This window comes from Emys orbicularis, chromosome 2 (genome assembly GCF_028017835.1).
Source record: "Emys orbicularis isolate rEmyOrb1 chromosome 2, rEmyOrb1.hap1, whole genome shotgun sequence".
Taxonomy (NCBI): domain Eukaryota; kingdom Metazoa; phylum Chordata; order Testudines; family Emydidae; genus Emys; species Emys orbicularis.
In genome coordinates, this window is record NC_088684.1 from 235,610,914 (window position 1) to 235,638,855 (window position 27,942).

The following is a 27,942-nucleotide window of genomic DNA, read 5'->3' on the forward strand; positions in this document are numbered from 1 at the left end:
GGATTTCAAGGGAGACTATCTGTGCACAAAAAGGAAGAGACATGGAATGAAATCCTAATCCTAGTGAAGTCAATGAGAATTTTGCCATTCGCTTCAAATGGAACCCAAGATTTTACCCATGGACTCCTACATTCTGAATCATAGGTTCTATGGCCTCAAATGGCCCGTCACAGTCCACCGAAAACACACACAGCATACAGCCATTTGAAACTGTAACACATATTTGATATGCCAATTTTACAGCAATACGTCTGGTATAGTATATTCCTTTGTGGTATTTTTATAAAAACACATCATATCACCCCAATTAATTTTTAAAATATATATCAATGTGTTTTAGGATTCGTGTGTGTGTTGGGGTGATAGTGGAAAGCATAGATAATCTTTCTGTAAGCAGCTGAGGTTACCAGAGTATATATACACTGCATACCATCTAAATTTACTCCCTTCCTGCTGTTTGGATTTATTAGTAACTGAAATTAAAAAATCTACATTATACCAAAAAAAAAAAAAAAAAAATCAATAAAGCACACGTTAAATGGATTAAGAACTGGCTAACGGATAATTCTCAAAAATTAGTCAAGGGAGAATCATCACTGAATGGGACGTTTCTAGTGGGATTCCACAGGGATCAGTACTAGGCCTCATGCTATTCCACATTTTCATCAATGATCTGGAAGTAAATATAAAATCACTGCTGATAACATTTTCTAATGATACTTAGATTGGTGGAATGGTATATGATGAGCACAGGGCAGTCACACAGAGCAACTTGGATTGCTTGGTAGGCTGGGTCCATTCAAACAAAATACACTTTAATACAGCCAAATGCAAAGTGATAAATGTAGGAACAAGGAAAGCAGGCTATACCTAGAGAATTGGGGACTGTATCCTGAAAGTCAGGGACTCTGAAGTGGACAACTTATCATGAGCTCCCAAAGTGACGCTGTGGCAAGCAGGGCTAATGCGATCCTTGGAGATGCATGCTGAGGAGTAGGAAGGCGATTTTAATTCTATACACAGCATTGGTGAGACTGTACTGTGTACAGTTCTGGTGTCCCTATTTTAAAAAGGCTGTTGAAAAACTGGAGAAGAGGGCCACAAAAATTATAAGGAGAAAATGTCTTACAGTGAGAGACTTAAAGAGCTCAATCTGTGTAGCTTATCAAAAAGAAGACTGGGAGGTACCTTGACAGGGACAAAATACGGGGTATTAAGGGCTCTTTAATTTAGTGGAGAAAGGCATAACAAGAACCAGAGGCTAGAAACTGAAGCCAGACAAATTCAGATTGGAAATAAGACACACATTTTAACAAGCAACAGAGAGTCCTGTGGCACCTTTAAGACTAACAGATGTATTGGAGCATAAGCTTTCGTGGGTGAATGCCCACTTCGTCAGATGCATGTAATGGAAATTTCCAGAGGCAGGTATAAATATGCAGACAAGAATCAGTCTGGAGATTTTAACAGTGAGGACAAACGACCAAGGGAAGCAGTGGATTCTCTCATCTCTTGAGGTCTTTAAATCACAACTGGTTGCCTTTCTGCAAGATGTGCTTCAGCCAAGAACAAGTTGTTGGGCTCAGTGCAGGCTTAACTGGGTGAAATTTAAGTGCCTACAATATACAGGAAGTCAGAATAGATGATCTAATGGTCCATTCTGGCCTCAGTCTTTGAATCTCCAAGTTTGGCTGGTTTTTAAGATTTTTAATTAAAGATCCTCTTCGGCCCAACAGTTAGTTCCCTGTGTTTCAGAAAGGCTCCCACTCCACTTAGATGCTGGCTAGAACTAACAAGATGCACCCACCACCGTGACTTAGGCCTGGTCTACACTAAGAGTTTATGTTGAATTTAGCACCGTTACATCGAATTAACTCTGCACCCGTCCACACAACGAAGCTATTTAGTTCGACATAGAGGTCTCTTAAATTCGACTTCTGTACTCCTCCACGAGGGGAGTAGCGCTAAATTCGACATGGCCATGTCGAATTAGGCTTGGTGTGGATGGAAATCAACGGTAATAGCTCCGGGAGCTATCCCACAGTGCACCACTCTGTTGACGTTCTGGACAGCAGTCCGAGCTCGCATGCTCTGACCAGCCACACAGGAAAAGCCCCGGGAAAATTTGAATTCCTTTTCCTGTCTGGCCAGTTTGAATCTCATTTCCTGTTTGGACATCGTGGCGAGCTCAGCTGCACTGGCAACGATGCAAAGCTCTCCAGCAGAGATGGCCATGCAATCTCAGAATAGAAAGAGGGCCCCAGCATGGACTGATCGGGAAGTCTTGGATCTGATCGCTGTGTGGGGCGATGAGTCCGTGCTTTCCGAGCTGCGATCGAAAAGACGGAATGCAAAGATCTACGAGAAGATCTCTAAAGCCATGGCAGAGAGAGGATACAGCCGGGATGCAACGCAGTGCTGCGTGAAAATCAAGGAGCTGAGACAAGGCTACCAGAAGACCAAAGAGGCAAACGGACGTTCCGGATCCCAGCCCCAGACATCCCGTTTCTACGAGGCACTGCATTCCATCCTAGGTGCGGCCGCCACCACTACCCCACCACTGACCGTGGACTCTGAGGATGGGATATTGTCGACGGCCGGTTCCTCGGACATGTTAGCGGACGGGGAAGATGAGGAAGGAGATGAGGAGGACGAGGCAGTCGACAGCGCTTACAACGCTGATTTCCCCGACAGCCAGGATCTCTTCATCACCCTTACAGAGATCCCCTACCAACTGTCCCCAGGCGTTAACCCGGACACAGAATCAGGGGAAGGATCAGTCGGTAAGTGTTTTAAACATGTAAACATTTATTTTTAACAGAACAGGAATATTAACAATATTAACAATGGGTTTTTCATGATTACTTTGCCCTAGGCGCTTAACGTTTCAGTCCTTGGCAGTGCAACTACTGAAAAAAAATCTAACAATGTCCGCTTTAGCATGATTGTTTTGCCCTAGGCGCTCTACTGTTTAGTCCCTGCCAGTGCAGCTACAGTAAAATCCGGTCTATATGTCCGGGGATAGAGCAGAAATCCTCCTGGGACATCTCCACGAAGCTCTCCTGGAGGTAATTGGAAAGCCTTTGCATCAGGTTCCTGGGGAGAGCGGCCTTATTGGGTCCTCCGTGGTAGGAAACGTTTCCGCGCCAGGAGACAATCAAGTACTCGGGTATCATTGCCTTGCAGAGCATGGCGGCATACGGCCCTGGTCTTTGCAGGCTTTCCCGAAGCATCCTTTCTTTCTCCGTCTCTGAAATCCTCATCAGAGTGATGTCGCTCATGGTGACCTGCTTTGAATTAGGTAGGGGAATGTTAGTATTGGGACTGCTTGCCTGTTCCTTTATAGAACTGTAACCGGCGGTTTACAACCACGCGGTGGAGGCGGGAGAGGAGCAGCATACAGGGATCTTTCCCTGGGACAGCCGCGAGGGGGTGGGACAGGGGCAGAGTTCATGCTTGCCGGATTGCTGGCAGCAGGGACTGGCATTGCTTTGAACGTGAAAGGAGGCCAGTGCTATTATTAAAGTTTTAAGCAGCCACAAGTCTACGGCTTACCATGTCAGCCTGTTACCCAAATTCCGCTGTCCTGTCCCGCTTGTCTGATCTGCACTGCAAGACCCCAGGCACTGAATGCGAAGGCCGAAAATTCGACCTTGTCCTGAGTGCGCATGTGATAGGTGCTGTGCATGGTCTTGTTCACAGAGAAAGACTATGTTCTTTGTTCACAACAAAATTTATCTTTCTGAGGAATTCACTCCCTTTTTCCCATCCCACAGCTGCGACTGTCTCCCGACCTACCCTGGCATCACACTCCCAGAGGCTAGCGCAGATTAGGCGTAGGAAGAAGAGGACACGGGAGGACATGTTCTTGGAACTTATGGGCTGCTCCTGAGCCCAGGCAGCCCAGCAGACCCAGTGGAGGGAGAACTTGTCCCAAATCCACCGATCACACATGGAACGGGAGGAGAGGTGGCGGCAGGAAGACCAGCAGGCGACTCAAACGCTGCTTGGACGAATGAGGGAGCAAACGGACACGCTCCGGCGCCTTGTGGATGTTCTGCAGGACTGGAGGCAGGAGGACAGAGCCCCGCTGCAGTCTATCTCTAACCGCCCTCCCCCACCACAAAGTCCCATACCCCCCTCACCCAAAGTCCCAAGAAGGAGGGGCGGCAGAGTCCGTGAAAACTCTCACTCCACCCCTGCAGACTGCTCAAGTACCAGAAGGCTCTCATTCCCCAAAATTTGGTAAGTCCTTTCCTTCCCGCCTCACCCAAGCCCCCGTCCCAGTTTCATCCCCCAGTTTCATGTGTAGTTGCTAATAAAAAATACGTTTCTGTTAATTACTGTTTCCATCATGTTCTTTTAGAGGAGAGTCTGTTTGAAGGGGGGGAAGGGGGTTGGTAATTGGACAGGACAGTCACCTTTACCAGGGTACAGACGCGGGGGCAGGTTCAGCAGCAGGGCACACACACATTGCAGTCACTAGTTACCCTGGTCAGTCTGGGAGGTGGTTTTCATGTTCTGTGTGTGTGTGTGTGTGTGTGTGTGTGTTCGGGGAGGGGGGGGTGGGGGATGCGGGCTGGCTATGTGACTTTGTGGCGGGGGAGGGCAGTTAGAGCTCTTATGCAGCGGTCCTTATCCTGGATCACAGAGCCACGCAGCAGGGGATCTGTAACTGTCCTCCCCCTGCCACAAAGTCACATAGCCCCCACACACAGAGTCCCGAACAGGAGGGGTGGCAGGCTCCGTTGAAACAACCAGTCCACCAGTGCGGAGCCTGTCATTCCTGGAGTTTAGAAGCGTCCTTTGCATCACTACACTACACCCGCTCCCCACCACAGTCTGCGTCCCAGGTTCAACACTTTACCGCGAAAACAGTAGTAAAGAAAACGGTGTTCATTAACAAATTTCAAGTGATTTTATTTTTAAACGTGTGTTGGAAGGGGGTGAATGGGGTATGTAACTGGAGAGGATAGTGAACATTTACTGGGTAAAGAAACGGGGGCAGGTTCAGCTTCTCTGTAAACAAACTTAATAGTCACAGGTTACCCTGCTCACTCAGGAACCTAGCTTTCAAAGCCTCCCGGATGCACAGCGCGTCCCGCTGGGCTCTTCTAATCGCCCGGCTGTCTGGCTGGGCGTAATCAGCAGCCAGGCTATTCGCCTCAACCTCCCACCCCGCCATAAAGGTCTCCCCCTTGCTCTCACACAGATTGTGGAGCACACAGCAAGCTGCAATAACAATGGGGATATTGGTTTCGCTGAGATCAGAGCGAGTCAGTAAGGTTCTCCATCTCCCCTTGAGATGTCCAAAAGCACACTCCACCACCATTCTGGACTTGTTCAGCCGGTAGTTGAAGAGTTCTTTTTCAGAGTCCAGGGCGCCTGTATAGGGCTTCATGAGCCAGGGCATTAGCGGGTAGGCTGGGTCCCCGAGGATGACTATAGGCATCTCCACATCCCCAAGAGTTATTTTGTGGTCCGGGAAGTAAATACCTTCCTGCAGCCGTCTAAACAGACCAGAGTTCCTAAAAACACGAGCGTCATGAACCTTGCCCGGCCATCCGACGTTGATGTTTGGAAAACGTCCCCTATGGTCCACCAGTGCTTGCAGCACCATTGAAAAGTAGCCCTTTCGGTTAATGTACTGGCTGGCCTGGTGATCCGGTCCCAGGATAGGGATGTGAGTTCCATCTATAGCCCCACCGCAGTTTGGGAATCCCATCGCGGCGAAGCCATCTATGATGACCTCCACGTTTCCCAGGGTCACTACCTTTGAGAGCAGTAGCTCAACGATTGCGTTGGCTACTTGCATCACAACAACCCCCACGGTAGATTTGCCCACGCCAAAGTGGTTCGCGACTGACCGGTAGCTGTCTGGCGTTGCAAGCTTCCAGAGGGCTATGGCCACTCGCTTCTGGACAGTCAGGGCTGCTCGCATCCGGGTGTCCTTGCGCTTCAGGGCAGGGGACAGCAACTCACAAAGTTCCAGGAAAGTCCCCTTCCGCATGGGAAAGTTTCGCAGCCACTGTGATTCATCCCAGACCTGCAGCACTATTCGGTCCCACCAGTCCGTGCTTGTTTCCCGGGCCCAGAATCGCCGTTCCACAACATCAACATGACCCATTGCCACCATGATGTCCTCGGCGCGGGGTCCCGTGCTTTGTGACAGGTCTGTGCCACTCTCAGACTTCAGGTCCTCACCGCGCTGCCGTAGCCTCCTCGCCCGATTTCTCAGCATCTGCCTCTGGGAAAGGTGGATGATAAGGTGCGAGGTGTTGACAACGGCCATAACTGCAGCGATGGTCGCAGCGGGCTCCATGCTCGCAGTGCTGTGGCGTCCGCGCTGTCACTGACCAGAAAAGTGTGCGAACTGATTTCCCGCCGGCGCTTTCAGGGAGGGAGGGCGGGAGTGACGGTTGGATGACGACAGTTACCCAAAACCACCCTCGACACATTTTTTTCCCCAGAAGGCATTGGGGGCTCGACCCAGAATTCCAATGGGCAGCGGGGACTGCGGGAACTGTGGGATAGCTGCCCACAGTGCACCGCTTCCAATGTCGACGCTTGCCCCATTAGTGTGGACTCACAAAGTCGAATTACTGTCCTTAGTGTGGACACACACGTTCGACTTTGTAATATCGATTCCACATATTCGATTTAAGTAAAATCGAACTACTCTCGTAGTGTAGACATACCCTAAGTAGTAATTACCTGTCATCTTCATGCAGAGCTCAAGCACCCGATATCAGAATGATGAACAAAAATCCTTGCATCGTGTAAAAGGGTTCTGGAATCTGCTGTGCTATCATACATGCAAACCTCTTAATTTACACTAAAAAGTATGCAGTTTTTAAATTTTTTATATCAAAGATTGATCAGTAAATGTGACAAGGTACAATTAATATGAATACAAAATTGGCTAAGAGACACCAACTTCAAATCTAGTCAATTTAAAAAAAAGCAGAGAAAAGTGCAATTTTTAAAATTGATGATGTCCCTTTATGATCTCTCCTCACACAACGTATTCCTACTTAATTACTTTATGCTAGTATTTCCTGGTATTTATCTGTTTCCAACAGGGATGGCATTGCTGATAAAGCTCTTGAATAAAGTTATATTAAATCAGTTTTATATCAAGTACTACAGAGAAATAAGTTTGGTACCATTAATAAAAATTAAGTACTGTATGTAAATAGGTAGTTTTAAGAATATCAAAGTTAACCTTCCTCTTTAAAAATTAAGTTCTTGGGGCCAGGACCATATTGTGACACTACACCCCATATTCTTCATAAAAATATTGTCATAATATGAATATGGCATAACTAAGATATGTTTTATGTAAGAGGGATCATGTGAGATATCATTGGAAAGGTTATGATTTACTGATGTGATTATCCAATTTGCATGCATGTATCATTTCTGTATCTGAAGTTAGGAATATTGACTATGTAGCAATTACAACTGAAACGCCCACCAGACAGTAGGCAATCAGCCTGGATGGTTTCATTAAGAAGGACAATAGAGCTTTGAAAATACTAATCTCCCACCTTCCTGAGAAGCTTCCTGGGATGCTGCTTTGACTCTACAAGGTCATGTGGTCATGTCACCTGGTACAGGGTCCCATCTTGAGCTGGTATTTTTCCACTGGAAAGGGGGTGGGCTAGGAAACAAAAGATTCCCGCCATATGTAAATCCTATTAAGGCTGAGGAGTGAGTTAATCTAGGCTTTTCTCGACTGCCTACCTGCCCAAGAAGGAAGACTGTTTCTTCAGGTGTTTTCAGCAAAGGAACTAGGCTGGGGGAGGTAGGGAGTGAGCCCAGGCGAGACAGATCAGCCTGTAAAAGGAATCCCTGGAGATTTAAGCTGCAAGCAGTGCAGTTTACCTTCAAGAAACTCTGCAACCTGCTTGAAACAACATTTAGGGTGAGAAATGATTATTTGTGGCCAGTACTCCTTAGTGTATTAAGCTTAGTTTGCGTGTTTGGTTTTATTTGCTCAGTAATCTGCTTTGATCTGTTTGCTATCCCTTGTACTCACTTAAAATTTACCTTTTGTAGTTAATAAACTCGTTTTTTGTTTATTCCAAAACCCATTTTGTACAATTCATAACTTGAGGGTTGGGGAGGAAGCTGTGCATAACTTCCTCCACACTGAGGGAGGGGGCGAATTTCATGAGCTTACGCTGTATACATTTCTATACAATACAGGACAAGACAATATAATTTTGGGTTAACACTCCAGAGGGTGTGTGCACCAGAGTGCTGGGCAATTCCCTGAGCTGAGCCCTCCACACACAGCGGGTTGCAGACTGTGTGAGATTCTACAGTTGGGTGTGTCCCCCATCCAGCACACTCACAGAGGTAGGGCTTGAGAGCCTGACACAGCAGCAAGAGTGGGGGGGGGACCCAGTCTGGTGGGACAGGTGGGCTCAGTGGGACACCAGCACATCAGGTGGGACCCCGGAAAGGGGGGTCCAACCTGTCACACATATCTTTCTCTGTATCTATCTGTACAGCACCAAGTAGGTCATCAGTGCTCAGTTAATACCACTACAACCACCACCACCACAACAAATGGAAATTACAACAGAGACACTGCATGTATTCTGACGCAATGGTTTACCTTTGGATTAAAGTATCTGCAAGACTGTGGCTGTGATCCTCCAAATAAGGCAATGCGGTAATCGTGTTTTTTCCTTCGTGGCCTCGTGCCCTCCACTAGCTCTTCTCTGTCCTCCGGAGACAGCAGATGATATCGCATTCCACCTACAAGGAAATCCATGCAGATTGGACAGAGAGGTATGTATGCATATGATAATTGTAGAGAAACAAATTTTAAGCTACATTTTCCAAATATCCAGCATTTTTCTTAAACCTACTTTTTTCACTCATGAAAATATTCATCAATTTTTTCCATTTAGGAGAGAATATATAGTAGAACAGGGATTCTCAACCTTTTTCTCTCTGAGGCCCCCCTCAACATGCTATAAAAACTCCAGGGCCCAGCGGGGGGTCGGGTGGGAGGCAGGGGCCTTGGGCATAGGTGTAGTTTGATTTCTATTGGGGGGGGGAGGCGCAGGGGCCAGGAGTCCAGGAAGGGAGTGCCACCCTCCACCCCCTGACTTACCTCAGCAGGCCATCCACCAGTCTGGGTTGGGGGGCAACCAAAAATTAGAACTCAAAGATGGGAGCTTAGCTCACAAAGTTTGAAAACAGCTTAGGGTGCAGGGAGGGAGTAGCTATGGGCTGTGTGCGGGCAGGGGGTAGCTCGAGGTGCAGAAAGAGGATAGCTGGGGCTGTGCACACAGGGGGTGGCTGTGGATGCAAGGAGGGGGGTAGCTGGTGCTGTGTGTGGGCAGGGGGTAGCTCAGGGTGCAGGGACAGGGGTAGCTGGGGCTGTGTGTGGGCAGGGGTAGCTCAGGGTGCAGGGACAGGGGTAGCTGGAGCTGTGTGCGGGCAGGGGGTAGCTCAGGGTGCAGGGACAGGGGTAGCTGGAGCTGTGTGCGGGCAGGGGGTAGCTCAGGGTGCAGGGAGGGGGGTAGCTGGGGCTGTGTGCAGGCAGGGGGTAGCTCAGGGTGCAGGGAGGGGGGTAGCTGGGGCTGTGTGCAGGCAGGGGGTAGCTCAGGGTGCAGGGAAGGGGGTACTAAGGGCTGTGTGCTGGGGGGTCCTGTTGCCAGAGGGGTCTGCCAGCCACGGAGTCGATTCTCCCCACCTGGGTGGCTCTTACTGGCTGCCTCTGCGGGAGCAAAGGGGGCTGGGATTTGGGAGATGAGGAGCAGCTTTAACCCGGGGCACCAGCAGGAGAGGAAGGAATGATGCGGCGGCCTGCTCCATGGCACCAGCCAGAGCAGCAGCTGCCACGCACTGCCTGTGTAATGGCAAAAACAACAGCCGGCACATTTTCCCACCAATAGCAGTTACCTACTGAGCATGCTCAGTACAACCTAAATAGGAAATTCTCCCAGGGAGCTCTTTGTGCCCCTATAGTGGTGGGGATCAGGACTTCAGCCCCCCATGGGGTGCCAGGGATTGGGACTTCAGCCCTGCACCTCCCAGCTTGAGCCCCACAGGGGGCGCTAGGCTCACGGTCTGGGTTTCAGCCATGGGGTCCTGCGGCCCCCTTGAAAGGGCTCGCGGACCCCCTGTTGAGAGAACCGCTGTAGTAGAACATAGGGATAGGACAGATGCCCAGTTTTAGGATCCATGTCAGACAGGTCTAGCAACGTCAAAATAGAACAAGGATAAAAGGTGCCTGCATGCTCTATTCGTTTAAAAATCTATCCATTTAGTTAAAGACATAACCGAAAGTTGCCACATGGAAACTGACAGAAGGAAACATGCATAGAAAAGGAAGTCCAAAGTAGAAGTATAAGGAAAGAGAAACCTGACCAGCAAAATTTAAATAGGGGATACAAGTATGCTAGGAAGACATTGACTTGTTTTTAGTCTCCAGCTAACACTACAGAGGAGAGGCAGCTGTTTGCGTTCCCCTTCTCATCAACAAAACCAAACCAAAACCTTAGTTTACCTGTGGCAACAGTATAAGACCTTTTCAAAGATAATCCAAGCACTTACTTTACTTTACTGTTTAGGAAATAGTCTGGTATGTCCAAAAATTTTACTAATATCAGCAGTGGTATAACTTGTCTCCTCAACCCTGCCCTGGGTTTATACCAAGAGCTCTAACCTCCATTTGGCTTTACTGAGAGTCAAGATCACTCAGCACCCTGCAGGATGAAGCCTTAAGTTTGTAAGAGTTAGGTTAGCAGGAAAAAAATGGCTGAGTGTTGCTTTTAAAGCAGTGCTATGTAGTTTATTCCAGCAGTAATTGAAAGGCTAAAATTAAATTTGGATTTTCTTTCCAAAAACCTGAATAATGTTTATGAATATCTGGATTCATCACTGGCATTTGATGAAGTTTTAAGGATTGCATTAGGAATACAGGTCAGGAAGGGGGCGTAGGAGGATTTGTCCCCTCCCTGTTTCATTTAAATAAACACAGACTATGTGAGAGATATTTCATTCAGCACCTTTAGAGTGCTGTATCTCTAGTCCCAATTGTCAGTCTGCATTAGTACCAGAGATGGGGAGCATAGGTTTAATTTTCTTAAGTCACCTAGGGAAGCTTCATAGACTCAGACATTTTGACATAAACATTTCTTATTAATTCCAATCTAAACCTGAGAAATATTAAAGTTATTAGCTAGTCTCAAAGGTACACTAACCCTCCCAATTATCCCTAATAATCTTGACAAGGAAGCCACATTTCATTACTTATCACTAAGTTGGGATCATTTATCGCTGACTTTCATTTCTTTTCTCATTATATCTGTTATTCTCTAATAGGTGCTATTTATTTGACAAGCAATTAATTAACTTCAGCTAAACTAGACACTCTAGAAGGCATACAGTTGTTGCCACATTTAAACTAAACTAAAATACAGTGAAAAATATTTTCATATTAGAGTAAGCAACAGTCAGAGAGCAAAAAAAGTTACGCATCTAAACTGATCGTATTTCATATTAAAATGTGCAACTCGGAGGCAACTTACTGATCACCATTTTAAGGCATTCAGGGTTATCCTGAATAAGTGGCTCAGCTTGTACGGTTTTACTTAAGAAGTTCTTCGATATAAGAGGAAATCTGACTTTAGCAAGGATGTCGACCATGTATGGCTGGCGGTTAGGTTCATCATACTTCAGCCACCTGACTGCTGCATCATAAACCTAAAACACAAAACCAAAACCCGGTAAAGTAGCTAAAGCTGCAAAACAGTTTTTCTTGTGTAGTTGAAATAGAGTTGCCAACTTGGTAATATTTAAAAAACGGACACTCCGGCAGGAGTGCTGGAACCTCCCCATCCCACCTCTTCCCCAGACTCTGTCCCCATCCACTCCTCTTTCCCTCTTCCCTCCCCCCACGTCGCTCGCTGCTTTTCCCCTCCCCCCCGCCCAGGTCAGGGGGGGGATTAGCCTGCAGAGCCAAGGTTGGGAGCTGGAGCAGCCCGACGCAGGAAGGTGGTGGCCCCGGCTGAGTAGAGGATGGCACGGGTGATGACCCAGCGCCTCCCCGCCAGCAGTAACCAGACTTTGGGTGACTGGTCAGTAGATCTGACTGGACACTGCCCGGTCCCCTTTTCGACCGAACTTTCTGGTCAAAAACCAGGCACCTGGCCACCCTACATTGAAAGTTCATCTAATTTATGATTCCAGAATGTGTAAATTTCACAAAAATATGAAAAATCCAACATACTTTAACAGAGTGGTTCTCAAACTTTTGTACTGGTGACCCTTTTCACATAGCAAGCCTCTGAGTGCGACCCCCCATATAAATTAAACACACTTTTTAATACATTTAACACCATTATAAATGCCGGAGGCAAAGCTGGGTTTGGGGTGGAGGCTGACAGCTCGCAACCCCCCCCTCCCCATGTAATAACCTCGCGACCCCCTGAGGGGTCCCAACCCCCAGTTTGAGAACTCCTGCTTTAACACTAAACTAAACTAAATAAACATATTACTTTAGGATAAATACAGCCTACGAAGGCTTCAGATTTTGAGAGGTCTATGCAAACCAATTCTATTTTCAAATGAAAGGCCCGATCCTGAAAATTCTCTCTCACCTGCATAGCCCCACTAATATCAAGTCTAATCATGAGCATAAGGATTTGTATGACCAGGACCAAAGCAAAAGGCAGATGTTATAATACAACACAAGATTTATAACCCTGCCCTTACCTGAAGTACCTTGTACCTGTTTTTTTTTTTTTTTTTTTTTTTAAATGTTTCTCGTCTACAGTGTGAGGGAAATCTCAATTATACTGGAATTGTATGTCTCAGAACATATTTATATTATTTTTATTCCACATTACCATAGCACCTTTGTTAGGAGGGCCACTTCAAATAAAAGTTATTTAAAACAATTAACAGCAGATTACCGCAAATGCAACATTACGGTAAGTTAACTTGGTAAAGAACCCAAGTATGCCGAAATGCAACATGTGGGCATTTTTTCTGTTGTCTTCTTGGGTGAAGTTTAAAGAAAAAAGCATCCAGGGTTTGCATGCTAAAATAATTGTATGTAAATGCAGCAGCTGTTTGTTCAAGAATGCAAAGTGTTTCTTTACTTTATCTAGTGTGTTTACACAGGACAGTTTCTACTTTAAATAATAGTTATTACTGTTCATGCTGTCACAACACATTTGAGCTGAAAACTGATCATAAAAAGTAATTAAGAGTTCAAACTGGATGGGTATTCTGCCACCAAACCCCTTTGCCACATTCTGAATTACTAAGGTCAAAGGACTGTCCTCTTGACCAGACTAAAACATTTCAGTTATAATCCCCTTTACCTATGAATTATAAATCAGAAAATAAGGGTGAATGAAGGAAGAAAGATAGGTTTATTACTAACCCTACAGGCTAAGTAAACCCAACAGACGTATAATTGCAACAGAAAACATGATATACACTTACTGATGGAAACATATACAGGAAAAATATGAAGGTAGTTTATAACTAAACCAACTTTCCTTAGCTTAAGCTAAATGCACTCTGGAGTAGTACACAAGCTACCGGGGTGTCCGGATGACAGGGGGGACAGCGATAGCTCAGTGGTTTGAGCATTGGCCTGCTAAACCCAGGGTTGTGAGTTCAATCCTTGAGGGGGCCACTTAGGGATCTGGGGCAAAAATCATTGCTTGGTCCTGCTAGTGAAGGCAGGGGGCTGGACTCAATGACCTTTCAAGGTCCCTTCCAGTTCTAGGAGATAGGATATCTCCATTATAAATAAATAAATAAATAAATTGTACACACAACAATCACCCTTCCTGCAGGAGTGCTTGGCTGGCAGACATTTTGGGAGTAAGTTCCCTTTGAGAACACACAACAATTTATGCAACTTCAATCTTCTCATATCCACTTTCCTAGAGGCTTTTTATGCAGGCTAAGTTCTTCCTACACAAAATCTTTTACAACCTAGCTGAACTGGAGCTCACCCCCTCAGCTTAGGGCTTTAGCTCTATTCTATTAGTTAGCTAAACCTGCAAACAAACAAACAAACAAACAAACAAACCAAAAACCCAACCCCCCAAAAAGTACTCCAACGCTTTTGGAACGTGCATTTCTAGTTTCTAGGGTGTTACTCTGTGGTCTCAGTGTTTCCATGCCCACAGCTAGAACTCTGAAGTTTCACTCATTTCCACAGCTTGTAGCAGTCAATTCTCATGTTCTCACCACCCAACATTTAAAAAACAAAAGACCACACACAGAGTTTGATATAAACTGAAGCTTCGTTATTTAGTCTTTGCCCAAGCAAATTCACATAGTTTTATGTAAATGCTTTATTGCAGCAGCTATATTAAGTAACCTGAACTAATCTTAGAGCCTGTATAACTTACCAAACCTTAAAGTCAGCAAGATGCCAATTTTATCTTAGCGCGCACACACACACACACACACACTGCTTTTTGTTTGCTACTGTGACAGGAAGTTGCTCATGGTTTCCCCTTAACCCGATTTTTCCAGTTTTCCTGTAGCTGCAAAGACTGGCTAGAAAACAACATGCAGAAGCAATATCTGCAGAGTCTTACATTCCAAACGGGATGGGGTGAAGGCAACTTTTAGGGCTATCAACAACGGCAGTAATTCCTTTCACTGAATGGTCTTCTGGCTCCTTTTAGCTGCCTACAAGCATTGTCTTGGATCTTCTCTTTCTCCATTTCCAGGTTTCTTGAGTGCTCTGTCCATTCCAGTTATATAGACTCCCCTTCCAACTCAGCTCATGTACTATGGCTAAGGGTACAGTTCTGTCACGGAGGTCACGGATTCTATGACTTCAGCGGATCTCCATAACTTCTTCAGCTTCAGCCCACCGCAGCAGCCAGCAGTCAGCCCCTGGAGGGGCGCCCAGTGTTAGTCTTCCCCAGGTATTTTTAGTAGAAGTCCCAGACAGATTGTGGACTTCCGTGAATTTTTGTTATTGCCTGCGACCTGTCTGTGACTTTTATTAAAAATACCTGGGACAAAAAACTTAACTTTAATGATGGCAATGGAGGTCATATATGGACCTAAATAGACAGAACTCTTTCCATAATCCCCTCCTTATTTCCTTGAAGCCATCCTCACAACTACACAGCTTCCTACACCTGAAATGCTGCCCCGTATTTGTTTTTGTCTGAATAGGACTGAAAGATTTCTGGGTCAGGGTTCATAAATTATTCCATGATCTATGAAGCACTATGGAAATAGTAAATGTAATACATTGTAAGTCAGTGTTTAAACCTTTCAATTGATGTATTTAGCTGGTAGAAGACACATTTTACTAAGAAAACTGGACTCTTACCTGATCTTCTGCCCTTACAGTTAGTGTGTCCTGGTTCAGGAGATGTGTCACACGTTTAACATCAAGCTGTAGAAACTCATCTGTCTTGTAAACTTCAGTGAAATGTTGATGGATAAAGTCATCTGCTGTGGCCTTCAGTTCTGGACAGTCTAGGCATTCTGCTAATACACTTATACCTATACAGGGAGGTGGAAAATATAAAAAGGTGTAGGACTTTTCCCAAAGTTTGTATTGCAAGAAGTTTTCATACACGCCAATGGAATAAGTATCTCTGAAATGATGGTATTTTTATTACTTACATAGCACACAGTTTTACCCATAGCACCCATAACTCATCTGCAAGTCAAGCTGAAAGAACTAAATGCTTCTCTTCTTCTGAAACTGGAGGCAAACACCAATTTATGGATCTATCTCAGTGGAAAGGAGGGAAAGAAATAACACCTCTACCCCGATATAACGCGATTCGATATAACCTGAATAAGCAGTGCTCCAGGGGGGCAGGGCTGCGCGCTCCGGCGGATCAAAGCAAGTTCGATATAACGCGGTTTCACCTATAACGCAGTAAAAAATTTTGGCTCCCGAGGACAGCGTTATATCGGGGTAGAGGTGTACTTCTATCACAATATAATGCTATTCCACTTTTGGTTCCCAATCCTGTGCAAGCCCATAATTGGATCAGGTTAATGGGTCTCTTCACAGGCAAAGCTAGTTGTAGAATTGGGACCTCAGTTTATAATGAAAACAACATCAGTTCCTTAAAAAGTGTCAAGAACATGACACTATAATCTTCATTTCTGCTAAACAGGATCCTATACTTAAATCCACGGAACCTCTTATAAGAAATATTGTTTGTAGAAGCTGCTCTGAAACTTGAGTTGATCTAGGTGGGATAAGTTTTTAGTAATATTATGCAGTTCATAAGTTTCCAAGTAAAGTCTCAAAAGTTTATGATATATTGAATGATATATACCTGATTTGTGCAAATTCTGTTGTCTTTTAAAAAGAAAAACACCCAGCTCCAAACATTCATTGGCATTTTTCAAAGAATACCTTTAAAATGATGCATCTGTGTTAAAGTAATCACTTACCAAGACAGTTTGAAGCATCCACTTGCTCTTTCAAAAAATCCACACACATTTTTTTCACAGGTTCTATTTGATATTGGTTTGCTGCATCTAGTAAAGACTGGACGTTATTGCTATTAACGGAAATTCTGCAAAACACATTTAGTACAAAATGAGCACCACAAACTACCAAGCTACTGGTGTTTGAAACATTTAAACAAAGTTACACAAAAACATCTGCAAAATTATTTCCCCACTCTTTCCCAGCCAGCTTTACCTTACATTTAAGGGTGAGATGTATTCTTTCTTTGGGTCCTTTCCTGCCCTCCCCTAATAATGTATGTAAGCATAACAATAAGCAAATAAAGACAGGTTGGAACCACTGGTCCTTAATTCTAAAGGATGATTCTTAACCTCTGGACATTTGTAGGGGCCTGATCTTGCAACCCTCATTTGTACAATTTGCCCTTATACAAGTGGTAGCAGATTGAAGGAACGGACCATCTCTTCATCAAGTGTCACCCCACAGTCCTTTTAGCCCAAATAAGCTCAATATAAACATTCCAGGTGACTGAAGTACTATTTAAAAGCAGAAGAGAAAAGAAATATTGTTATGAAGTTTACAGAACTACCCATCTAATCTTCCTAGAAACATTTGCCCCAGTCCTGCAAGCTATTCTGCATATGCAGACTCTGGTGACCGGCGCCCATGTAGAGCTCCACTGATGTTAACAGGGGCATATGCAAGTCCCTGCCCACAGACAGCAGCTTGCAGGATCCGAGCCTTTGGTATCTCTTTCACTGATATTTGCATCTATCAGTTTTAGGTGCTGTCAGACCCATGTTTAGAGACTCCATGTAGCAATGCAAACAGCACATTTAAGCACTTGGGAATGTTTATTTAGCAACAAAAGCAAAAACTTGCCAATTATATATTCAATTTTTTTTTTAAAAGTTCCTAACCTGGAACAACAGAAACCCTGTTTTATTAAGTTACATCACTATGGCCCTCATCACACGAGCACATTAGAGTTCAACTATACACACTTAAGCTATGTCTACACATGGAACTAGGGGTGTCATTCCATGCTCATGTACACGTACTTCTCTAGCTCGACTCAGCTTGTACTCGACACAGCTCAGATGAGAGCTAGCGTAAATATGTTTACACGAGCAGGGGAAATCATACTCCTAGCTCCTACTGTACATGTACACACACGTAGCCCCATTTAAGATACAAGTTTAAGTGTTTTCAGGATCAAGGCATACATTATTAATATTTTAGTTGGAATAACTATTTGAATGACTATGGTACAGAGAAAAAAGTTTACCAATGTTAACAAATTTTAAGGAAGACTTAAATAAGGAGCTATAAATAGTAACAAGTCGCTGAACTACACACGCTTTTTTTTTTCTTTGAGATTTTATCATTTATAAATAGTATACTAAGCTTTAAACTTTCTGGCAAAAATGACAAATTTTTAAACAACAAGCTACCTCGCAGTATAAGCAAACTCCACAAGCTGTTCAATAATGTCAGGCTCTGCATCTTTTAGCTCCACTTCAAAGGACTTTGATTCAAGCATATTTGCTGCAATGAAAAGTAACAATAGAACTACATCAGTCTAGCATTCTCTGAGCAGTTATTTTTCCACCAGTCACAAAAATCAGCAGTAAAGCAACTATGCCAAGGGGAAAATCTTAAAACAAAAACAAAACAAAACCAGCATTCCCAGAACCTAAATATTCACACATAGGAACTATTTAAATAGAAACAAAATTAATTTATACTTTACCATAATATAAAAGTTTATTATTAATATTCCAATAATAACTTCACTTTTGTAAGTTCTACTCACATTTACGAACATAAGAACTAGGGCTGTCGATTAATCGCAGTTAAGTCACACGATTAACTCAAAATAAATTAATCGTAATTAATCGCAGTTTTAATTACCCTGGTAAACAATAGACTACCAATTGAAATTTATTAAATATTTTGGATGTTTTTCTACATTTTCATATATATATTGTATTCTGTGTTGTAACTGAAATCAAAGTGTGTATTATTTTTATTACAAATATTTGCAGTGTACAAATGATAAAATAAATAGTATTTTTCAATTCACCTCATACAAGTACTGTAGTGCAATCTCTTTGTCGTGAAAGTGCAAATTACAAATGTAGATTTCTTTGTTGTTACATAACTGCATTCAAAAACAAAACAATGTAAAACTTCAGAGTCTACAAGTCCACTCAGACTTACTTCTTGTTCAGCCAATCCCTAAAATAAACAAGCTTGTTTACATTTACAGGAGATAATGCTGCCCTCTTCTTATTTACAATGTCACCTGAAAGTGAGAACAGGCATTTGCATGGCACTTTTGTAGCCGGCATTGCAAGATATTTACAAGCCAAATGCGCTAAAGCTTCATATGCCCCTTCATGCTTTGGCCACCATTCCAGAGGACATACTTCCATGCTGATGACGCTCGTTAAAAAAAATGTGTTAATTAAATTTGTGACTGAACTCCTTGGGGGAGAATTGTATGTCCCCTGCTCTGTTTACCCACATTCTGCCATATAGTTCATGTTATAGCAGTCTCAGATTATGACCCAGCACATGTTGTTCATTTTAAGAACACTTTCACTGCAGATTTCACAAACACAAAGAAGGAACCAATGTGAGGTTTCTAAAGATAGCTACAGCCCTTTACCCAAGGTTTAAGAATCTGAAGTGCCTTCCAAAATCTGAGAGGGACGAGGTGTGGAGCATGCTTTCAGAAGTCTGAAAAGAGCAATGCTGCAATGCGGAAACTACAGAATCCGAACCACCAAAAAAGAAAATCAACCTTCTGCTGGTGGCATCTGACTCAGATGATGAAAACGAACATGCGTCGGTCCACAATGCTTTGGATTGTTATCGAGCAGAAGCTGTCATCAGCATGGACGCATGTCCCCTGGAATGGTGGTTGAAGCATGAAGGGACATACAAATCTTTAGTGCATTTGGCTCGTAAATATCTTGCGACACCAGCTCCAAGAATGCCATGAGAATGCTTGTCCTCACTTTCAGGTGACATTGTAAACAAGAAGCGGGCAGCATTATCTCCTGCAAATGTAAACAAACTTGTTTGTCTGAGTGATTGGCTGAACAAGAAGTAGGACTTGCAGGCTCTGAAATTTTACAAAAATGATTGGGGTATGGAACGGCTTCCGTATGAGGAGAGATTAATAAGACTGGAACTTTTCAGCTCGGAAAAGAGACAACCGGGGGGGCGGGGGGGGGGGGAAATATGATAGAGGTCTATAAAATCATGACTGTGTTGTGAAAGTAAATAAGGAAGTCTTATTTACTCCTTCTCATAACACAAGAACTAGGAATGATCAAATGAAATTAAAAGGTAGCAGGTTTAAAACAAACAAAAGGAAGTATTTCTTCACACAACGCACAGTCAACCTGTGAAAACTCTTTGCCAGAGGATGTTGTGAAGGAGAAGACTATAACAGGGTTCAAAAAAGAACTAGATAAATTCATGGAGGATAGGTTCATCAATGGCTATTAGGCAGGATGGGCAGGGATGGTGTCCCTAGCCTCTGTTTGCCAGAAGCTGGGAATAGAAGACAGGGAATGGATCACTTGATGATTACCTGTTCTGTTCATTCCCTCTGGGGCACCGGCCATTGGCCACTATCCTCCATGAACTTACTTAGCTCTTTTTTGAACCCTGTTATAGTTTTGGCCTTCACAACATCCTCTGGCAAGGAGTTCCACAGGAAGATACTTAATCACATGAGTAGCCCCACTGACTTTAACAAGAGAAGATAAAAAGGGTAAAAAGCAGCGCTGCATGAGGGAAGGAGAGAAATTAAGGCGAGAGGAAAGTACAAGAGCTTTCCCTCCAATTGTTTAAGAGCCAGTCTCTATTATCTTCTTCAGAGACCCCTGGCAAAAAGTTGTTAACCTTTTTATTTTAAATATTAAAAACATTAAAATAAGCCAATTTTGAGAAGACTTACTAGTAAACATCAAGTTAAAAAAGTGACTGGCTGAAGCAAGCACAACACGATGAGCTGGGATCTTTCTTTCTTGTACCATGAGAATGACATCACAGAGAGTTTTCTAATAAAAAAGTAAAGATCAACTTTGTGAGAAATACACACAAGAATATTATCTTAAAAGAGGTTTTCAGAAATCCATTGCTTTCTCTGCTCTCCAGCTAGCAGGCTCATCACATAATGGTAAAGTAAAAACATAAGAACAATTAGTAGTTTAGATACGCCAAACAAAGGTGAAGGGATGATCAAAGTTAAGGCTTACATATCAATCTTGGTTTACCCTGTTTAGCAAGACAATAATGCACCTTTATATTGGAGACAAATAGATCACCCAAGCATCAACTCAAAAATATGCAAGTTAAAGGGACAGTTGTCAGTTTAAAAGTTTCCACAAAGAAATGATTTTTTACCTGTCATTGTCTAAGTAACATGTAAGATCACTGTTCTGAGAATTTTCTGTTTACTCAGTTTGGTTACCTGGTATATTTTGACAGCACTGAATGTCTAGTCAGACAGTTTTTCCCATTTGTGTGATCTTTCACACAGTGACGGGAAGAGAAAGCACCTGTAAAACTAGAAAAATTGTTGGAGCAAGAATAGTGTGTGGGGGTGGAATATATATAAATGAATAGAATTAAAGTTGGCATTCCTTTAAGACTGACTTTAAGAACATGAACACTGACTTGTGTCAGACTTCAATGGGACCCGAGGACATATAGCATCAGGTTCTTATTGAATTCACTAATATTGCTGTCTAGCATTAGAACTTCATTCGGAGGTACATGAAGTTTCCTTATTGCAAAAAAGTTAAACCAAAACAACCCATTAATAGAGTGGGAAGGAAGTGTGCATAGTCAGAACTAGATAGGGAAAACAGAATGATAGTTTAAATATCCGATTATCTGAGTTTCAGTCAGATCCCTAAATGCTCTTTTAGTAGTTTTTGGTTCACTCAGGAAATAACACAGATCAGAAGCACCTACAACTACAATAACAGAATCATAAAAATAATGCATATGTTAAACAGTTGTTTGAGTAACAAGTGTACACCAGAAAAGTCTCTTTGCACACCTGTAGCTTAAAATACTTAAGCAATAAAGACCAAATTTGGTCTTAAAAAAAATTGCTCCAAACCCAAGACCTTGTAGGTAAAGCTTCAGAGCAAGTTCTTTTACACATGAATTAGAAATTCCTAAACACATTTGGCTTAAACAGAAATGCTGTCTGACTTATGACAAGCACAACTGTAATATTCTGCATTTAATTCAGATGGTAGGGTCCAAGCAGGGACCAAAGCCAAGATTTTTAATGACGGTATTAAAAGCTGCCAACACTTTTGCACAACACTTTGGAAACATGACCTGTTGTCAACTACCCCTCCCTGCTTTGTTATAAAAAATAAGCATGCCGCCATTTGAAATGTACCTAGAGAAGGTGGGACTTCTATACAAACAAGTTTTATTTCTTAGTCAGATTTTTCTCTCAAAGATGGTCGTTAATTTTTTCCTCTTAAAATCCTTTCCTTCACCTCCCCCCCAGAGATGGCGGGAGTGTGTGAACACAAGCAAAACTAAATACAACCCTCTAGGAGAAGCAAACTGATTTCAGCTTCAGTACGAAGCCTTCTTTCCTCTACTGCACACACGCTTGTTAGAGCAATTTAAGATGTCATATTTGGAGCCTCCCAATCCGGACTGTCTCTTTTTAACTAAAATTGGAAGTTTTATGGGATGAGAAATATTTCCACACTCATTCATTCCCACCCAATGGTTCTAGAGCATAGGCACCGACTCCGTGGGTGCTCCGGGGCTACAGCACCCACGGGGAAAAATTAGTGGGTGCTCTGCACCCACTGGCAGCCAAGCTCCCCCCGCCCAACTTCCTCCTCCTCCCCTGAGTGCGCCGCGTCCCCGCTCCTCCGACTAGCTCCCAGCCCGCCGTTAGCACGCTCCAGGAGGGAGGAGGAGGAGGAGCGGGAACGTGACGCGCTCTGGGGAGGAGGCGAGGCCGGGGCGGGGATTTGGGGAAGGAGTTGGAATAGGGGCAGGGAGGGGGCGGAGTTGGGGCGGGGGCAAGCACCTGCGGGAAAGAGGGGAAGTCGGCGCCTATGTTCTAGAGCATCAGACAATAGTTACACCTCAAGGTTCTAATCTTTCAAATTCTTAAGCAGGTAGCTTCACTCATGTGAGTAGCTCCATGGAATCCTTTGGGTTACTCACTTGACTAACTTAAAATTGCATGCCTAAGAGTTTATTTTACAGACCATACATCTGATAAATTTTGAGCTGTTCTACTATGTGTACTGAATATAGCATTAAGAACATTGCCCTGCCACCATTAGCTGAAGCAATGGAAATACAGAAATAAAATTATCTAAATTAGTAAAAATTGGAGTGGAAATAAAAAGCGAAGTGGTCCATTTGTTCAATGAGAGGTTCTCAGCAGAAGGATAGCACATCATGGAGATGAATACTGCCTGAAACAACAGCTTTGAGAGGCGTGAATTGCTCCATTCATCACAGTAGGTATTCTCACTCCCTCTCCCCAGTGTCAGTGCTCATGAGCCTGTCTTATGAAAGGAGCAAGCCCATTCTCACCCACAATCTCAGCACTTTGTGCCTGGTGCATGCTCCAAACATGCCAGTTTTCAATGCCCTCTGGGCAGGGAGATGGGGCTTAGACCCCCACAGAGAGATAGGGTCCCCCAGTTGCCAGCTCACATGTGGAAGGGCAGCAAGAGAAACTTCCCAGAAAAGTTAGAACCCCTTTTAAATTAGCTGTACTACTCAGGGCTTATTTCCCAAAAACACATAAGCCCCCTTGAGAGAGGCAGACAGTGGCAACATGCCTACAGATTTCTGCCAAGGATAGGGTTTGGACTTACAGTGCATAGGTGCAACTCAGGTTCAATGGCCACAGCATTTCCCTTGAGCCATCAAATTATTGTGAAAATACAGTGCAAATCCTCATTTCAACAGAGCCCTAAGGCTTGTCTACACTGGCAATTTACAGCGCTGGAACTTTCTCGCTACGCCCCTCATGCAGGTGGGTTTTTTAGAGTGCTGGGAGAGCTCTCTCCCAGCGCTGTGCTGCGACCACACAAGCCACGTTGAAGTGCTGCCGTGCTTTAGTGGTGCCAGTGTAGACTAGCCTTTAGGGCTTGGCTACACTTGCAGCTGTACAGCGCTGTGAGGTAAACCTGTCTTCGTACAGCTGAGTAGGGAAAGCGCTGCAGTCTGTCCACACTGACAGCTGCCAGCGCAGTGGCGTGGCCACACATGCAACATTTGCAGCTGTGTTGGGAGCAGTGCATTATGGGCAGCTATCCCAGCATTCATGTGGCTGCAACGTGCTTTTCAAAACGTGGGGTGGGGGTGGGGGTGGGGTGGAGTGTGACAGGGAGTGTAGGGGGAGAGAGAGTGCTTTTTGGAGCGTGTCAGCACTCTATTTTGCAAGTTCCGAACTCTCGGCCCCCTGCTCATTCACTCACTCACTCACTCAAAGCAAACAGCAAACTGTTTGCTTTTTCTCTGTGGTACAGCTTTGAAACTGGCACTTCTGCATTCCTGCAACCGGTCACAACAATGGAGAGGATTGGCCACTTGACAAGGTGATCAGTACAGCGCTGCAGGTTGATTCCTGGTACACACTCACAGGGGAGAGTCGTAGCCACTCCGCTGTATCTCTTATGCTTCTCGGGGAGGTGGAGTAACTGCAGCGGTGTACCCAGGGAGATACAGCGCTGTACGTGCCTTGCCAGTGTAGCCGGTCAGTGAGTTACAGCGCTGTAACTCGCAAGTGTAGCCAAGGCCTTAGTCTTGCTGCACAGGTGCATTTCATTCTCTTTGGCTCCCCCTACTTTCCTAACTTAACCCTGAATACCTTCTACAGCAGTGGTTCTCAAACTCCCTTCCCTCCCACCCCCCCAAAGATACTATTTTGAGAACAAAATGGTGTCCTCCAGCATGTTCCAGCCCTGGTTCAAGGGACAGACCCCTGCATAAACCACGGTGGACCCTCAGGGATTCAGGGACACCAATTTAGAAACCACTGTTCTACAGCATAAACCTCCAAAGGGGCATTGAGTGTCTTGCACTAGCTGAACTAAATCCCAAGTGCCTGAGATCAGTCTGAGGGGAGGACTAGAGCCACAGTCTGAGCCCCAAGCATGGGCAAAACCCAGAAGCTTAGATTTTGTAAAATGTTGTATTTTTTTTTTTGGTGGTGGTGGTGGGGGGGGGGAGAGGCGCTACATCTAAGGAACACTTTTCTCAGATGACCTCTAACTTGGTCTACTAACATTACCCAGCACCCTTGTGTGTCACTGAAAATCTCAAGATAATCTGAGTAAGCATGCAGATTTTAACACACTTTGATGAGTCAGCCTTAAACCTGAAAGTGATGTTCAATCTTAACTACAGTGGTGCTGGTGCTCTGCTATAATAAAGCACCATGCACCCATATGCCAACACATTATTATTTTTTTGTGTTGTGGCAGCACCTAGAAGCCTCAATCAAGAATTGGGACCTCATTGTGCTAGGCACTGTATGTACATGTATTGAGAAGATGTTCCCTGCCTCAAATTGCTTACAAACAAGGGATAGCACCATTCAGTGGCCTCAAATTGGTGTTGTGAGTGAATGGCATTCTACAGAATAAATTTCTGTAATTGTCTTTCCCTCCTCACTGAGTAATGGGCCTATCTTGACCCTGGTCTTCCTCTTGCTTCTCATGTATTTGTAAAATGCTTTCTTGTTACACTTTATATCTCTACCTAGTTTAACCTTGTTTTGTGCCGTGGCCTTTCCAGTTTTGTCCCTACATGCTTGTGGTGGTGTTTTATATTCATCCTTTGTAATTTGATCTAGTTTCTACTTCTTGTATGACTCTCTTTTGAGTTACAGGTCATTGATCTGGTTAAGCTAGAATGATGCCTTACCATACTTCCTGTCTTTCCTATGCAGTGGGATAGTTTGCTTGTGTGCCCTTAATAATGTCTCTTTAAAAAACTGCCAACTCTGTTTAAAACAACCAACCAACTCCACAAAAGCAAACTTAATTCTAGGATTCAAGTGCCTTTGAGGTTGAGGATAGGAAGGCAGGAGAAAAGGTGAGAAGGCATAAAAGAAAGCAGCAGGAGCTGCAGGGAAAGAGAGGAGGAGGAGCCTCTTATGTACCTTTCTAGCACCCCCAGGAGCCTGGACTGATTAATACCAGCTTCTCAGGGAGCTTCCTGTTTCCTGCTGCTTCCCTGAACCCACTTGAGGAGAACAGGCACTCAACTGAAGTAGTAGGAGCCAGTTAGGCCCTTAAGACGCTGATATCTTCCCTCACTCAGGCCCTGCTACCAGCCTGCTTATTTGTCCCCTTCAATTGAGTGTTGAGAGCCACTATAGCTGGCACAGAACAGCAGTCATGAGTGAAAAAAGAAAACGCCCCTCTGGGGCAGCATTCAGAAAAAGAAAGAAAGGAAAGGAAGCTTTTCTATCTAAGCAGGAAGGAGCTCTCCTGAGATACATAGACACAAATGTTCACAGTGAGCCTTCCGGCCCCAGTGAGGATGTGAGTGGTGAGGAGATGCCTGATCTTCCAGTTAGTCAGAGTGCAGGTGACCTGGCAGCTACTGCCCCATCCATATCTCCATCTCAAATGGATGTAACCATGCACATTCCTGAAGAAAAGCGTAGATCAGAGAAGAGTGTGGTGGTGGAGGGGGAGTGGTGTGGTGGAGGCAAGAAACAGCTGCTGCTGAGTTTAGTTCCTTAAGTCTAGATGATGGGGTGAGGGATAGCTCAGTGGTTTGAGCATTGGCCTGCTAAACCCAGGGTTGTAAATTCAATCCTTGAGGGGGCCACTTAGGGATCTGGGGCAAAATCAGTATTTGGTCCTGCTAGTGAAGGCAGGGGGCTGGACTCAATGACCTTTCAGGGTCCCTTCCAGTTCTATGAGATAGGTCTATATTATTATATTATGATCCAAGACTGGGGACCCACTTGAGCAGTAGCCTGAGGGACTTTCTTGTACTGCATGGGCCACAGCAAGTGAAAAACTTCATGTTCCCCAAAGACAACAAAAATAGAAGTTTCCATCCAATACATTACTGGCATGAAATCCCCAATGGTGACAAAGTGGAGAGGCCATGGCTTATGTACTCAAAAACCCAGAATGCTACATACTGTTTTTGTTGCAAACTCTTCCAGTCTAATGTTCCATCCACGTTGGGTTCTACAGGAACAAAGGACTGGAAAAATCTGGCTAGAAATCTGGCATGCCATGAGAAGGCAGCAAATCACCAGAAAGCATTCCACAGGTGGAAAGAGCTTGAGATGAGACTAAGGTTAAAGGCCACCATAGACGATCAGCATCAAGAGAAGACTGCATCAGAGTCTCTTTATTGGCAAAATGTTCTGAAAAGGCTCATTGCCATTGTGAGAATGCTTGCTACCCAAAACCTAGCACTGCGTGGCACTTCAGATCAGCTGTATGTGCCAAACAATGGAAACTTCCTTAAAACTGTGGAGCTGATGGCTGAGTTTGATGCTGTACTGCAGGACCATCTAAGCAGAGTCACCACCCAAGAAATGTACACACACCACTACCTTTGAAAAACAATTCAAAATGAGATCATACAGTTACTGGCAACAAAAGTCAAACAGAAGATTGTGGCAGATCTGAAATCAGCAAGATATTACTCTGTTATTCTGGACTGCACACCTGACATCAGCCATACGGAACAAATGACTCTAATGGTGCGTTTTGTAACAACAACAGAACCTAGTGAAAATGTCCCTGCAAAGGTGAAGGTCAGAGAGCATTTTATAGAATTTATTGACATAGATGATACTACAGGAGGTGGTGTGACAAATGTGCTTCTTAAAAAGCTGGAAGATACGGGAATTGCGATAGCGGACATGAGAGGTCAGGGCTACAATAATGGTAGCTACATGAGAGGAAAGAACAGAGAAGTGCAGACACCGATCCGAGAGTTAAACCCTCGAGCTTTTTTTGTCCCATGCAGTTCTCATTCATTGAACTTGGTGGTCAGTGATGTAGTATCAGCTTCTAGTGAGGCTGCTGAATTTTTTAATGTAATTCAAAGCATCGATGTATTTTTCTCTGCATCAACTCATCAATGGCAAATTTTGAAGCAACATCTGGGAACATCCTCTCTGACACTGAAATCACGGAGTGCCACATGATGGGAAAGTCGAGTGGAGGTGATAAAGCCTATCAAACACCAAATTGGGAAGATAGATGATGCAATAGTTGCCATTATGGAGGTTAATGCTATGACAGGAACTGTTCGTGGGAGAACAGTGGCAGAGGGAAATGGAATCACCAGAAACATACATAATTTCAAATTTCTGTGTGGCTTAGTGTTGCGGCATGACATAGTGTTTGAAATAAATGTTGTAAGCAAGAGACTCCAAGGTGTTGACCTTGATATATCTAGAGCAATGGAACAATTGGACA

The 27,942-nt window shown here is 44.2% G+C and overlaps 1 protein-coding gene across 1 annotated transcript in view; it reads right to left on the minus strand.

The window, feature by feature from the left end:
• The window catches only part of KLHL7 (kelch like family member 7), a 43,558-nt gene that overhangs the window by 13,025 nt on the left and 2,591 nt on the right, over window positions 1-27,942 (minus strand). The window contains exons 2-7 of the mRNA XM_065398983.1: window positions 20,430-20,532; window positions 17,908-18,001; window positions 16,435-16,559; window positions 15,347-15,522; window positions 11,556-11,730; window positions 8,627-8,769 (exon numbers count right to left, since the gene is read on the minus strand). Coding sequence (XP_065255055.1) covers window positions 8,627-8,769; window positions 11,556-11,730; window positions 15,347-15,522; window positions 16,435-16,559; window positions 17,908-18,001; window positions 20,430-20,532 — 816 coding nt within the window. The remainder of the gene's footprint in view (window positions 1-8,626; window positions 8,770-11,555; window positions 11,731-15,346; window positions 15,523-16,434; window positions 16,560-17,907; window positions 18,002-20,429; window positions 20,533-27,942) is intronic.